Source organism: Mesoplodon mirus, assembly GCF_964341445.2.
Source record: "Mesoplodon mirus genome assembly, chromosome: 1".
Taxonomy (NCBI): domain Eukaryota; kingdom Metazoa; phylum Chordata; class Mammalia; order Artiodactyla; family Ziphiidae; genus Mesoplodon; species Mesoplodon mirus.
The window spans coordinates 195,653,624-195,669,314 of NC_138976.1; the positions used below are offsets into that span (position 1 = coordinate 195,653,624).

Here is a 15,691-nt window from a genome sequence, read left to right on the forward strand (position 1 = left end):
CGGCACTAATAGAAAAGCTATCAAAAGTCTAAATCCGAGCAGAACCGGGAAGAAAGGAAATCATAAGAGGGATGAGACCTTGCTAAATAAATACGTTTTTATTTCCATAATTAGAGGTAAGCATAGGAAGAGATGAAACTAATTCCTAGTGTCAAGCCTATGTAAGTGGAAAGGGTGTGATTTCAATTAACAAGAATTTCGTGTTTAGATTCAAAACAAGTATTTGTGTCAAAGAACCAATTCCAGTAGATTCCATGAGACATGCATATTTATATTCATTTTTCTGCATCAATGCTTTCAAGCTTTTAACCCATCCTTCTGGTGGGAAAGAAAAAGACATAAATATATGAAATATCTTATCAAGCTTTAATTATGTTTACTTCTTGATTTAAAATTACTCTTTATTAAGTTAAAACGAAGATATTCTAGACTAACTCCAAAGCAGAATTGAAATGGCACACGAAAATGATCAAACATGATTCAAGCATCTCATTTAACTGAGATTTTACTACGTTTGTGTAATGATGTCTGATATTGTGTTTTCATTAAACATAACAGAGTAGAGCGAAACAGGGAGAGTCATCCTATAGACCTTGTTGGAATCTAAACTATTATCTATTACTGTAACTTTGAGAAAATCACTTAATTTGCATCAGCCTCCATGCCTTTATCTCTGAGAATAGTAATACCTATCTTGCATGGGGCTTGAGATCATATAAGTTAAAACACAAGCAGAGTGTCTAGCAATTACAGTTGCTCAGTAAATAGCTCTTAATATTACCAATGGTCTCTGATGTGGGAAAACTATTACATAATAAAAAGATCCTTAATTGGGTATCTTTAAAATCAGGCTGAATGCAAAGAACTTCAGATTTTATGTCCTCCCTTTTTTTATTTTTACCCAGAGAATAATGCAATTCAGAAAACAGAGGGAGAGATTAATTTCCACTTCAACTGAAAAGTCATCATTATAAGATTTTTTCATCATGTGCTATAGTACATTAAATATAACCATAAAATCTTTGTTATCTCTCTATTGAAAGGTAGAATGTGGTGTCCCTCTTCTTGAATATGGGTTGATCCAGTGGCTTATTCAATCAACAGAATGCAAGAGAAAAGGTGTTCTTGCACTTATGAGGTTAAGTCATAGGAAGACTTACAGATTCCAGCCAAGTCTCTTGAGATGTTTACTTTGGGTAAAGCCACTCACTATGTAAGAATTCAACTATTTTGAGATATCCAGGTGGCTAAGACTCCAAAACTACACTGAGAAATTTCATGGAGAAAGAGAGAGACACAGGGAAAGCCAGCCCCAAATTTTTCAGCCTGTGCAGCCCAACTCAAGCCCCAGATTTGTGAATGAAGATGCCATCTTGGTTGGACATTTCAGCACCAAAAGATGTGACTCAAAGAAAACTTAGCCAGAACCAAGGCCCCAGACATATGACACCAGTCAAGTTGTCTAATCTATCTCCAATCATTCAAGCCACCACAGCTGAGGCCCAGTCATGATGGAGCAGAGATGAGCCATCCCCAGTATTCTTTATCTTTATTCTTAGCTCACAAAGTCCTGACTATAACAGCATGGTTTCTATTGTATCTACCACTGTGTTTTGGACTGGTTTGTTATACTGCAATAGGTATCTGGAATATATGTCTTGATCATTTCTTACAGTTCTAAAGCCACGGAACTCCTTTTACCCATATTCAGGGAGAATGCTATATCTTGCTTATTTTCAGTCTCCCTTTGAGTCATAGAATCTGTTCAGAAGCTTCCTTAGACAGAGTCAGTAAAAGAAAACTCTTGATTACAAAACTCCATTATTACAACCAGGATAAAAGAACAGCCAAATCTGCTCACACACACCCCATTTTTTCACCACATCATAAACAATGGATTGGCCAAATTTTTAAGTGCTTGACTCTGATTGAAAGTAAGCAGCTTTCCATCTTCAACCTTTTCCCCTCCAACTCAACTTAGAGTGATGCTCTAGTCAACCTCAGGACTTCCTGATGCATCTCCCATCTCTGAAATGAGAAGTGAAGAAAAAATATCTTCAGAAGACTTCTGATATCAAGACAAGGGATAGAACAAAGGCCAAAGCAGCAATATTGCCATCCAGAGGAAAAACTACTGAACCTACACTGCAATATTCAGAAGGAAATTCAAGACATGAGAGAACTAAGTGTAAAGCACAGCTGTATTGGTGGCTTCTATTTAAATAATCAAGGTCAATAAGTAGGTCTCTGGGATGATGATCCCTATACCCTGTTACTTGCACCAGAATTGGGACATAACCAGGAACAAATAGTTCAAGAAGCTAGAGTCATTGACACTGAGAGCCAACTACAGGGAACACCAAACATCCGGGGCTATTTGTTCATGTGCTTCTGTACCTAAATTTGGAATGACTGTAAGACTTTCTGAATCTTCAGGTAACTTGCATACTATTCTAATCATAAGCAATCATCCTCCCTCTTAAGCTAAACCATACAACTTCAGAATCAGGTGTTACTTCTTATTGGTACCACTGTCCACTAAGCGAAGACAGAAATACAGAAGTAATCCTGACCCCTGCCTTTCCCTCATATATTCCCCCTCCCCACTTTTCCCTCTTTCCCACATATTACTAGGTTTAATCAGTTCTGCTGCCTAGAGATCTGTTAAAGTCCTTCATTTTAATCATATTCCTTTGCCCTGATTCAGATCCTTATCATCACTAGCCAAGGCTGCCCTCTATCTATTTCTGACCCTCCCATCTGAACTGTTGCCCTTCATATTCATCCTCAACACTACTATCAATATTATTTCTAAATTGCAAATTTGACCATCAACTGTCTAAAGACTTCAACATCTTTCCATTGCACTAATGATAATGTCCAACTTCTAAACATGTCATAAAGGTCTCCATTTTTTGGCCTTGCTCTGCCAATTTAACTAATGTCTTTTTTTAGTAATTAAAATCTACTATCCTTGTTGTTTTATGAGTGTTAGCAGTTGCTGTTCTCACTTTTGAAAATATTTCCCCCTTTCATTCACTTAGAAAACTCCTGTTCATCCTTTAAACCCCAAATGCAGTGAAACCGATTTTCTCTCTCACTCAAATCACTTTCTCCTCAAAACTGTAATTTTACCTCTGTGTAGCTCAATTGTTTGTTATACTCTAATGACAACAGATTCGTAAATAGACTCATCTTTGTATCTTAATATCCGATAATATGACTGACATTTAACAAATGCTAAACATACTTGACACTTGAATTGATTGAATTGAATTAAACTGAATCAATCACTCTCAAGAACACTAACGATTGTGAGGGTTTCCTGCATCAAGAGTACAAATCACGCTGAATTTTCATAATACTGCTAGTTTTGATTGAGGCACAGCAAACAAGTTTACAACAGAGTTCCCCTGTGAAAAGAATAACTTCAGTAAAAGATAACAAATACACTCAGAAGTCCATAAAGGAGGCAGGGTAGTCTAGGGGATTCTGTTCTCATGCAAAGTCTTGCTGAGATTTGATTCAGAGGGGAAAGATTGATTTTTCTAGCTTAAGTTAAACAAGGCATGGAACAAATGTCAAAAGCAGGACATAGACTTAGATACTTCACTGTCACACCAGTAAAGTTACCATCCTTCCATCTCCTTGAGAACAAACAAGAAAGCCTGCTGTGGACCGTGAACAAAACAACAACTGTGAATTTACACAGCTCCTTCAACTTCTAAGCTGTGTACTGAGAGTGAATTAGAGGTCTCCTCCAGATAGCATTGCAAATGAGCATTATTTTATTTTCACCAAGCCTTTCAGGTGATACATGCGACAAAATCAGCAAAGTCAGTACTCACTGTGGCAGACAAAGTAACTATTATGTATCTGTCCTAAAAGTTCCTGTGATGTTCTGGCTAGTTTTGCTTAAGTACTATTTATAATATTTATGAGAAAGGAGGACAAAAATGAACCTGATGCTTTTGTGGAGAAGGAATTCCCTGGCTGAGCAGAAAAGGCTGCCAAAGTTTTGGTGTTTCTTGTTTGTTTGAAACAAGACTGAAGGACCATATAATGCAAGATGAAGCCATTAACAGTTAAAAGGGAGAGGACACACTAAAGAGACTCAGCCAGGGCCCTGGTAAATTATCAAAAATTGTGGGCTTTCTTAGTGAGAGTCTAGGATTTGAGAAATTCATGAGGAGAAAAGGCGGAGGTCCCTGGGCACCTGAAAATGAGAATTGCTGCATTGAACTAGGCTGACTTTGGCATGGCATTTTGAAGAAGGCAGTCATATGGAATGTAACGAATAAATAGAGCATATCAGAGCCTGAAAACCTGAGAATAGGCTCCTGTGGGTGAAACGAGGTGAAGCACGGTGCTTGGTACACTATAAACCCTCAGTAACATTGGCTGGTTGTGAATGAAATGAAACCTAACCTGAATCCAGTCCCTACTCGGTAACAGCGGGGAAGATAATGGGTGCCTAGGCAACGTCTAGCAAGTTCTGGGCTAGAGGCGGCTCCCAACTGTTGCGTCACCAGGGGCCACAGAACTGAGTCGGGAAGGGAGAAGGGAGGAATCTGTGCGGAGGGTCATCCGACTGAGTCGGAACCGGACACTCTGGCAGGAAGTAGAAAGCGAAGAAAACGAAACGACCATTGGTGAATTTCAACACCACGTCGTGAATTTCAGATAATTTTCCACTTGTTTATTAAGGTGGAAAACTCGGATTCCAACGATGAAGGAGATGGAGTTTCGGCCCAACACATAAGTCAAACGGACCGATTGGTTCGGGAAGAAGATTTCTCCAGGTTCGTAAATAATCTGAGTGAAGAAGATTACGAACTTATGAGAGACAACAATCTTCTAGGCATTCCAGGTGAAAGTACGGAAGAAGAGTTGCTGAGAAGACTTCAGCTAATTAAAGAAAACGCACCACAAGACTCAGATGAAAATACAGGTATATGTTGCTTTTGGAGGGAATCGGATGGGATGAATAAGGAACTTCATAATAGGAAATAGTAACTTCATAATAGTAAATAGTAAATTATACAGAAGTGACTTACATTAATTTGGTAAGTAACTTCTCATAAAAAGAACTGGCATTTACTTGATTTTTGGTGAGCATGTCAAGGTCTGTTTGTTTGTTTTCCTGATTCACATCTGGGTTGTTTTAATTGGGAAACAGTGCAAAGTAGCCTATTTGTATTTTTCTTGGTTTTCTACCTCAACTGAAAGTCCCTCCTACTTCCTGAATTATTTTTTCTACATAGACATGTAAAAAAAGCAAACAGAAATATTCTCCACTGGGGACAATTGTGCTTTCTTCAACACCTGGGGACATTTGACAATGGCTAGAGATATTTTTGGTTGTCACAGGGGAGGCATGGGTGTTACTAGCATCTAGTGGGCAGAGGCCAGGGATGCTGCCAAATATCCCACAATGCACAGGATAGCTCCCCAAAACAAAGAATTGTCCAGCACCAAAATGTCAATAGTGCTAAGGCTGAGAAACCCTGCTCGGACCTCAGATCTGGTGCCTTCCCTTCCAGTGTGAAGTAGAGGATTTTGCTGTCTAATGAAGAAGATACTATAATACTTTGGCTCTTGAATATGGTCTTATATGTACCATGCTAGGTTCAGTCTATTCATTTGATCTGACCTTCAATTTAATGTCAATTAAAAATCTTGGTAACATTAAGAAGTATTCAAAATGCAAACACTTTTAAACCTATAACACTTGTTTATGTTTGGGCAATAACCTTATATTTTAAAACAGCTTATCTATTATCAAAAACACATAAGTGAAGAGCCTACAAGTAGTCATGTTGGAGACTAATGAAAATTAGACAATAATGTAAATTGAACTAAACTACTAGCATTGTACCTTAACTGGTGTTTACCTTGTTTAATTGCATTAGTGTTTTGACAGTGGACAGAAAAAAATGTCTCTTGACATTCCTCTGACAGTGGTACACAGGGCTGTGTATATGATGAAATACTGAAAAATAGACTTCCTCCGGATTCCCTTTTTAAAAAATTCTCTAAGTTTATCTAGGATTAGCTCACTCTTTTTGGATGGAATCGAAACTTTTCTACCTTTACTTATAAATCTACACAGTGCAGTTTATAAAATATTAACTCTATAAATGTGAAATCAGTTTAAAACATCTGAGTATTTAAGTTCTCATTTTTTGTTTTTGAAACAAAGTTTCAGAGTGCTATTTTATGATGGTTCTAATTTTGGTAGTTCTTTTATGCACCCTCCCCATTTCTTTTGTTAACAGACAGAGGAGACTCTTCAGATGACGTGTCTAGTGGTGACTCTCTAATAGACTGGCTTAACTGTTCTGGACAAACTGAAAATATGACAAGTGGACAAAGAGAAAACCAATCTTGGAGAGAAGAGAGCCAAATTAATCCTAAAAGTGATCAGTTCATATTCAGTTTAGAAATAAATGCTAACCTTGATAATGGGAGTCCAAATCCAGAGAATGAATATGTAGCATCTGCAAGACTTCCCAGAAGAGAAAATATGGAAGACAGCCAAAGGCAAGTGGAAAGTCCACAATCTGAATCAATATTTACAAGACCATCTATGCCTGAACAAGATACAACTGAAACATTAATGGAATTCCCACCTACCACAAGTCAGAGAAGAGCAAGAAGTAGGAGCCCAGAGTATCGGAGAACCAGAGCAAGAATTGAAAGTTGGTCGCCTCCACGTTCACTTAGGGAAATTGTACAAAGACTTAATCATAGTATACCCTCTCAGAATTTTGAGCAGCCTCTGCTAAGTGAGAATGCGAGATTTTCTAGAACTGAGCACCAAGAAATATTGACACAGCAAATGACTGGATTTGAGTTGCAAAATAGCGGTCTTATTGAAACTTCTAGAACAAGGAATGCCGTTCATGGAGAAAATTCTCCAGATACAACCAGCAGTGGTGAATCTTGGGGAATGAGGGAAATATATCCAACCATACCCTTCAATCTTGAAGTAGGACAAGTTCATTCTGGAGCATATTCTCAGAGAGACAGCAGAGCTAGTAGAACTCAGTTAACATCTGAGACACCAAACAACACTGTCACTTCTGAAAGTGAACGAGGACTGAGGCATATGTATTCACATTCTGAGCAGGCAGGTGTGAGAGCTTATGTCAATACCATTAGAAATCCCGTTTGCAGAATGTTAAATACTAGCTTAAATGATACAACATCTGTTCCAACTCAGAGCACGTTAAGGCAGACAATGACAGAATTTAGTAACTCAAATAACCTTATGGACAGTGACAGTAATTTAGAGCATAGTGTCTCACCTCCAAGTCAAAAAATGGAATGGCTAGAGTCACCTAATGGTAGTAGTAGTGGTATATTTGGTTCTGATTCAAATGCTAGCTATGATACCCATTCAAGTTCCACACTGAGTTGGCATTCAAGCCCCAATTGTACGTCTAGTTCCAGTTCTAGTCCTATTTCTGGTTCCAGCTCAAGTGATGAAAATTCAGGAATTATATCACTGATGTTTGAAGGCATTGAAGAAACAAACTTATCATCAGAGACCAGCCAAGGGGTTAGACAAATTAGCCTAATAATATATGATGAAAGTGACTCTGGGTCCTCCCATAATCTGCAAACTACAGGACTCACCAAAGCACAGATTGACAGCTTGGCTGTAAGATCTTTTGGTGAAAATGATGCACTAAAAGCCTGTAGCATTTGCCTTACAGAGTACACAGAAAACAGCAAGCTTAGCATACTACCTTGCTCCCATGAATATCACATTCACTGCATTGATCGCTGGCTGTCTGAGAACTCTACGTGTCCGATTTGTCGTAGGCAAGTAGTGGATTCCAATGAGAGTGAAAATCCTGATCGATGAATTCTCAGCTATATAAAGTGTTATAGGGCTTCCCTGGTGGCACAGGGCTTGAGAGTCAGCATGCCGACGCAGGGGACTGACAATAAAAATTAATTTCACACCATAGCAGTTCACTGAATTTCAATAAAAACTTAGCATGTGCACTGGGTTGGGATGTTCCTGATTCCATGGGAGAAATGTCTTAATATGATATAATGAATCTAGATAGATCCTAGTAGTATTATCTCATCATGTAAATCCCAGACATCTCTTAGCCCTGTTCAATCCTGGTTGTGCATGCAAAGAAACAGAAACCCAACCAAATATCAATAATTAAGAAGCCATTTAAGACTACATTAGAGTCATTCACATAAAGAAGTCATGTTACATTCCTAGAATGCCATAAAAAGCTTTGAAACCCTTCTCTTCCTATCTCTCTCCACAGCAGTTTATCCCACCTCCCTAACACTACCTTAACGTTTCGCCTATTCCCCACTACCAATGTATCAGTCAGTTCTAGCTAAAAACTGATGGCACACTTTAAAAGAGTGATGGAATAGCATTTAATGAAGAGACTAAAGTGTGTAAAGAATGAGGGGAAACCAAGAGATGATGAAGTAGCCTGAGGCTAGCAGCTGTGAGAAGCCAGTATTATAACCACTAAGTTTGAAGGGGCATAGAGAGATAGCAGTTCCTGCAACCCAGAATGTCTTCGAGTTATAGGAGAAGCCCACCCAACAAGAGATGTAACCTTAGAAAATGGCATCCACTGCCAACCTAAAGTTTGGAAGGGGGCAGATCATGGAAATAAATACCCTTGCCTTCTTTCCTCCTGACTTCTAATCACTTATCAGTAGTTCATATTAACCAAACCCAACCTGAAGACACAGAGAGACTGGTCCATGAAGCTGATAAAGATCAGCCTCCTGGAATCACGAAGCAGGGTTAAGAAGGATAGCGAGTAGATCCGGTAAGCAAATCAGAGACCATCTACCACAACCAGCATTCCCAACTCTCTTCAAACCCAGCCTGTGTATGCTTTCTTGCCTCTTCCGCTTCCGCTTGTTCTCTATTCCACTCTATGACTCAGCTCTTTAACAACCCTCTCTATTTTCCTTTCATTTACTCAGATCTTGTATTTTTAAAAGTGATAAGATGACAAAGCCTTAGAATTTAATTACCTTTCTCTTAAACATGTCACACTTTGATTTGCTGTGATTGTAAACAACTAAGGATAAAGGGCAGTTATAGGTATGTTTAATTTTTGCTTCTTCAATATATTCAAGCTTCAATTTCTTTCTATATATGTTTAGTTCATATAATTAATTTTTAAAACAGATTCTAATTTCTTACAAAGGGTTTTATGGTTTATATATGACTCAATCATATGATTAAGAGTGAATTCATGTGAATGACCCAAAGTAGCCAATTGCTGCTTGGAGCCTCACAAGCTGCAATATGAAAGCCTTAAAGGTAAAACTTGGCTTCAGGAAACATGTCTACATAGTTCAATTCTAACTGTCCCCAGTAAAACCATCACCCAAAACCCCGAGTATTTGAAATCAAAATTTAGGTCATGCTTCCTTCCAACCTAAACATAGTGAAGGATTTTTCTCCTAATTCAGCCTGAAGGCTATTTTTGGGGGGTTGTATTGGCCAGTCCAGAAAATTTTGCTTAAATTTTTCAATCCTGGTATAGGTGAGAGTACATTGTATTATAACCTAAAGCAATAATCAGAAATTTTGTGCAATGTGCAGCCTATACAAATGTAGGCAGTGTTAAGTATACACCTTCTCTAAAAAGTTAAAGTCAGAAACATCACTGACCTTTCTTTTCTATGTGAATTGCTGGCAGCCACAGTATTTGCACATAACTACAAAATATAAATGGGGAGTGGTGGTGAAGTTTTTGAAAACATCTTTGAGGTAGCATATTTTTCACACAGAAGATATCTGCATGGCCAGAAATGAAGGCTTGGCTCAAACCTCTGAAATTTACATTAACTTCTGAAAGTTGTTTGAATAGTCTGATTTTTAGGAAGTATTTTTGATATCAGATATACTTCACTTAAAGTGAGTAGAATAATTATAACAGTACTTGGCTTTCATACTATCCTAACAGATTAAAACCTTCCAAAGGATGATAATTGCTTAATTAATGCTTCAGTACATTCACATGCACCTTCTGTGGTCGACAGAATTCTAAGATGATGCCCAATGATCTTTGTAGGAGCCCCTCCCCTTGAGTATGAGACCTGTGAATGTGATGGAATATCATTCCCATTATTAGATTATGATATATAGCACAGTTGATTGGGAGATTATCCAGAGTGAGCCTGACCTAATCAGGTGAGCACTTAAAAGGCACAGAGAGGACTTCTAATCCAGATAAGATGGGTTATACTCCCCTCTCCCTGCTCCCCCTTTATACGCACAACTATATATCCTGGAAATAATATGAGACAACCAAAGGAGATCTCTGAAAGGTCTAGAGAAGGTGAATTGCCTAGGGACCCTCAGAATGGATGAACAGCCTCATGGCAGGGCACGTTATGACCCTCTACCAACAAAAAAATGTGATCCAGGCCCAGCATTTCCTAACTCCCAACTTAGTAACAGGAAGTGGCTCAAAGAGGCTCTTCCTCCATCACATCAAATGGGAATCCCCCAAACACCAGGCGAGCCTTGCAGAACCTGCAAGGACGAACAATTGGAAGCCCTGATGACACTAAGTGACCAGGGAAAGTGCTTTCCTTCCCCACTGGGCCTGAGATCCCCCTTCACCACCCAGACACATCAGTGGCTAAGGGTCCCAGCAAAAGTGCTCCTACCACAAAAAGCTCCCACCTGGACAATGCTCTCCTCAGATGGGCCTGAGGCTCCTCTCCCCTCCCCAGAAACATCAGGCAACTTGCTGGTACCGGCAACGGAGATCCCTCCACAGAAAGCTCTCAACCTGGTAAGCACCCTCCACTCCGTACAGTCCAGGGAGACCCTGTCACAAGTGCCTGGCCCAGGAAGGACTCTTCATCACGTGTTCCAGAGATTCCCTTCCCTCACCAGAAGCACCAAGTGCCGTATCCTGGGGAAGCTACTTCAGACCCCATAAGCAGCATGAGAAGGGACCAGAGGTAACCCCACCTGCACAAGAGAAACAGACCAAAAGAGTACCACAAAGGGTCAGAAAATTAGGTTATCATGGAACCACCGTCCATAAAAGTACAGGAAATGTGTGCCAAACCTATAAAGAGTGAATGCCTGCTAAAAATTAAAGAAAACAAAACACTTTAAATAGGGACCAAAGTATCCTAACATAATAGCCAAAATGTCCAAAAGACAATAAAATATCACTACTTATACCAAGAACCAGATACATGACAGCTTGAATAACATGTGACAGATGATGCCAACAGAGATGAATTAGATGTTAGAATTATCTGACAAGTGTTTAAAAATGCTGATTTCAGACCTTTAAGACCTTGAACACAGAACCTAGTCACTCCATGCCAGTATCCCCACCTATAGAACTGTGAGCTAATAAAGGGATGCTGTTTTAAGCCATTACATTTGTACCAATTTCTTATGCAGCAACAGACAACTAATACAACTTCTCATCTAGGATCCATCCTGTACCTAGAAAATGATTATAATGAGTCCTAGACAAGTAAATGGCTTAATGTCTTGGTTCTAGGCCCACTATAACATTATATTCTACCATTTTTCCCAAAAATGGAATCCCTAATTCCTGCTACTGAAGCTGCTAGAAGACAGTATCCTTCCTGTTTGAACAACCACCAATATCGTATCGCTCTAACTTTACTTCACATCACCCTATCTCATTCTACCAGTATATGCTGCTTATATCATAAACCCAATTTAACACTCTGACTTTGAAACTATAGAGCCACTTATTTTTCTCTCAAAGTGATTGCTGAGTATTATATTGCTCTTCCAAATCATATTCCTCTCTGTCTGCCCTGACAAATCAGAAATGGAGAAGATCTGTACCTGAATCTTCTGAGCTCAACCTGATACGTTTTTTACATTACAGTATATCAGTTTAAATACACAGCATCACTGTGGTTGTGAGCATAAATATTTCCATCTTAAGAATTTTCTCTGTATTTTCTTGGTAGTTTTTAAAACATTTGTTTATTTTGGCCTAATTCCAAAAAAAAACCCTTATCTGAATAACAAATTCTTTTTGAAAGTAGTTATAGCCTGTGGATAAGTTTTTGATAGCAATATAAAGTCTATCTTTTTTGGCTAACCATGAAAATAAGTTGTGCTCTCAATATTCCATGAATAATTAAGTATAAAGATTCTTTTGTAAATGCAAACAAGCCTGAGCATCGAACAACATGAACATCAAAACACTGCATGTACTAGAAAGTTCACAAAGAAATGTGACGTTTCTGTTAAGTAATATTACTTGTTATCCATATGCAATACTTTGAGATCTTCAGTATCTTCTTTACTACAATTAACCAAACATTTCATGTCTTTTCATTATTTGAGAGGTGAATGTATCCCTTCAATGAGAAGTTCCTGGTATGAGAATTTCGAATGGAAACTGAACTGCATTTCTTTTCTGTGACTTCATTTAAGATTTGAAAATTCTTTACCATCCTAACTCAGGCTTTCTCCCTATGAAATAAGAGGCTCTCCTTTGTGTGATATTCAAAACTCTCCATTTTTAAGCATCAAGCCAGCATCTTTAACATCACTGCAAAAATGTGGAGATTTGGAAAAGCATGTTGGGGAAAATCCTTTTTCTCTCATCCACCATTCGTAGAGGACAGACACTAATTATAAGCCAACTCTGGGCTCTGGGTTCTCCATTCTCACATCACTATTCACAACACAGTTATCTACCACCCCTGGGCTTGTCATCTTCTATTCTGGAAGTGTATATTTTTTTCTTTAGTAGCACTTGTGACTATCTAAAACATTTTTTATTTATCTTGTGCTTGTTTTCTTCCCCATTCCTATCCCAAAATAGAAGCTCCAAAAGATCTTTCTTTTTTTTAAAATTACTACTACATTTCTAAAAACTAGAACAGTTACTGGCATACACACACTCACACACTCACACACACACACACACACACTGCTTCAGAATTTTTGGCCACTGTGAGCATCCCAGACTTATTTTTCACCCTTTATTCTCCAAAGAAAACCTATTTTAATACTGTTACCTACCATCCAGGATTTGATGTATTTCAACATAGATCTCTCTCACTTACTTAACATATTTGTATAGGGTTTCTTGCCTATTAAGTTATAATATCTGCCAACCATTTTCTAAATCACTATTTCAGGCGTTCAACACTGACCAAGAATGTGCCATGCCCGATGCTGGGTGCTAGGGTTATAGTTACGATGTACAGCAATTATCATGAAGAAATGTATTACATTTTAAAGAAGGCAGATGAATAAACATACAGTAACACTCTAGGTCAAGGATGCCCTGACACAGATTCAGATACAGGATAAAATGGAATGATCTAGGAGGAGAAATCTACACTAATAATTCAAACCTCCTTAAAGTTGGGTTATATCTGAGTTGTATCTTACAGGACTAGTAGCAATTAGCCAATGAAATGAAGTCATTAATTTTATTCTAAGCAAAATAAACACTGCATGCAACAGTAAAGATGCACTGAAAATTTAGGGCTCAGTAAACAGTAAGTATGAATCATCATGCTCTGGGGTAGAAGAGGAAGAGATGTAAGTACATTAGCAAGAAATGAAGAGATGAGGCCAAAGAGGAAACAAGTGGTATTGTGTATCAGGCTGAAGAGTTGAACTAGATCTTCTAAGCAATGCACAGTCAACACGATTTTTCTTTTCCTTTTTTTTTTAATTTTTTTTTATCAGTTTCTGCTTTATAACAAAGTGAATCAGTCATACATATACATCCGTTCCCACATCCCTTCCCTCATGCATCTCCCTCCCTCCCACCCTCCCCATCCCACCCCTCCAGGCAGTCACAAAGCACCGAGCTGATCTCCCCATGCTCTGCGGCTGCTTCCCACTATCTATCTACCTCACGTTTTGTAGTGTATATATGTCCATGCCTCCCTTTCGCTTTTTCACAGCTTACCCTTCCCCCTCCCCATATCCTCAAGTCCATTCTCAAGTAGGTCTGTGTCTTTATTCCCGTTTTACCCCTAGGTTCTTCATGACATTTTTTTTAATTCCATATATATGTGTTAGCATACGGTATTTGTCTTTCTCTTTCTGACTTACTTCACTCTGTATGAGAGACTCTAGGTCTATCCACCTCATTACAAATAGCTCAGTTTCGTTTCTTTTTATGCCTGAGTAATATTCCATTGTATATATGTGCCACATCTTCTTTATCCATTCATCCGATGATGGACACTTAGGTTGTTTCCAGCTCCGGGCTATTGTGAATAGAGCTGCAATGAACATTTTGGTACATGTCTCTTTTTGAATTATGGTTTTCTCAGGGTATATGCCTAGTAGTGGGATTGCTGGGTCATATGGTAGTTCTATTTTTAGTTTTTTAAGGAACCTCCATACTGTTCTCCATAGTAGCTGTACCAATTCACATTCCCACCAGCAGTGCAAGACTGTTCCCTTTTCTCCACACCCTCTCCAGCATTTATTGTTTCTAGATTTCTTGATGATGGCCATTCTGACTGGTGTGAGATGATATCTCATTGTAGTTTTGATTTGCATTTCTCTAATGATTAATGATGTTGAGCATTCTTTCATGTGTTTGTTGGCAGTCTGTATATCTTCTTTGGAAAACCCACCTTCATTGGAGGTGGGTCCAAAAGGATCTTGCTGTGATTTATGTCATAGAGTGTTCTACCTATGTTTTCCTCTAAGAGTTTGATAGTTTCTGGCCTTACATTTAAGTCTTTAATCCATTTTGAGCTTATTTTTGTGTATGGTGTTAGGGAATGATCTAATCTCAAACTTTTACATGTCCCTGTCCAGTTTTCCCAGCACCACTTATTGAAGAGGCTGTCCTTTCTCCACTGTACATTCCTGCCTCCTTTATCAAAGATAAGGTGACCATATGTCCGTGGGTTTATCTCTGGGCTTTCTATCCTGATCCACTGATCTATCTTTCTGTTTTTATGCCAGTACCACACTGTCTTGATTACTGTAGCTTTGTAGTCTAGTCTGAAGTCAGGGAGCCTGATTCCTCAGCTCCATTTTTCGTTCTCAAGATTGCTTTGGCTATTTGGGGTCTTTTGTTTTTCCAAACAAATTTTGAAATTTTTTGTTCTAATTCTCTGAAAAATGCCAGTGGTAGTTTGATAGGGATTGCATTGAATCTGTAGATTGCTTTGGGTAGTAGAGTCATTTTCACAATATTGATTCTTCCAATCCAGGAGCATGGTATATCTCTCCATCTATTTGTATCATCTTTAATTTCTTTCATCAGTGTCTTATAATTTTCTGCATACAGGTCTTTTGTCTCCTTAGGTAGGTTTATTCCTAGATATTTTATTCTTTTTGTTGCAATGGTAAATGGGAGAGTTTTCTTGATTTCATTTTCAGATGTTTCATCATTAGTGTACAGGAATGCCAGAGATTTATGTACATTAATTTTGTATCCTGCTACTTTACCAAATTCATTGATTAGCTCTAGTAGTTTTCTGGTAGCATCTTTAGGATTCTCTATGTATAGTATCATGTCATCTGCAAACAGTGACAGCTTTACTTCTTCTTTTCCAATTTGGATTCCTTTTATTTCCTTTTCTTCTCTGATTGCTGTGGCTAGAACTTCCAAAACTAGGTTGAATAAGAGTGGTGAGAGTGGGCAGCCTTGTCTTGTTCCTGATCTTAGTGGAAATG

At 38.4% G+C, this 15,691-nt stretch overlaps 1 protein-coding gene across 1 annotated transcript; it reads left to right on the forward strand.

Moving 5' to 3' along the window:
- Positions 1–2,173: 2,173 nt before the first annotated feature.
- LOC309807014 (E3 ubiquitin-protein ligase RLIM-like) lies at positions 2,174–7,873 on the forward strand (the record flags this gene model as incomplete). Its single annotated transcript, XM_082626189.1, has 3 exons — positions 2,174–2,188; positions 4,708–4,951; positions 6,279–7,873. 3 exons carry the CDS (start codon positions 2,174–2,176, stop codon positions 7,871–7,873), a joined length of 1,854 nt encoding a protein of 617 aa, XP_082482315.1.
- Between the last annotated feature and the right edge of the window lie 7,818 nt (positions 7,874–15,691).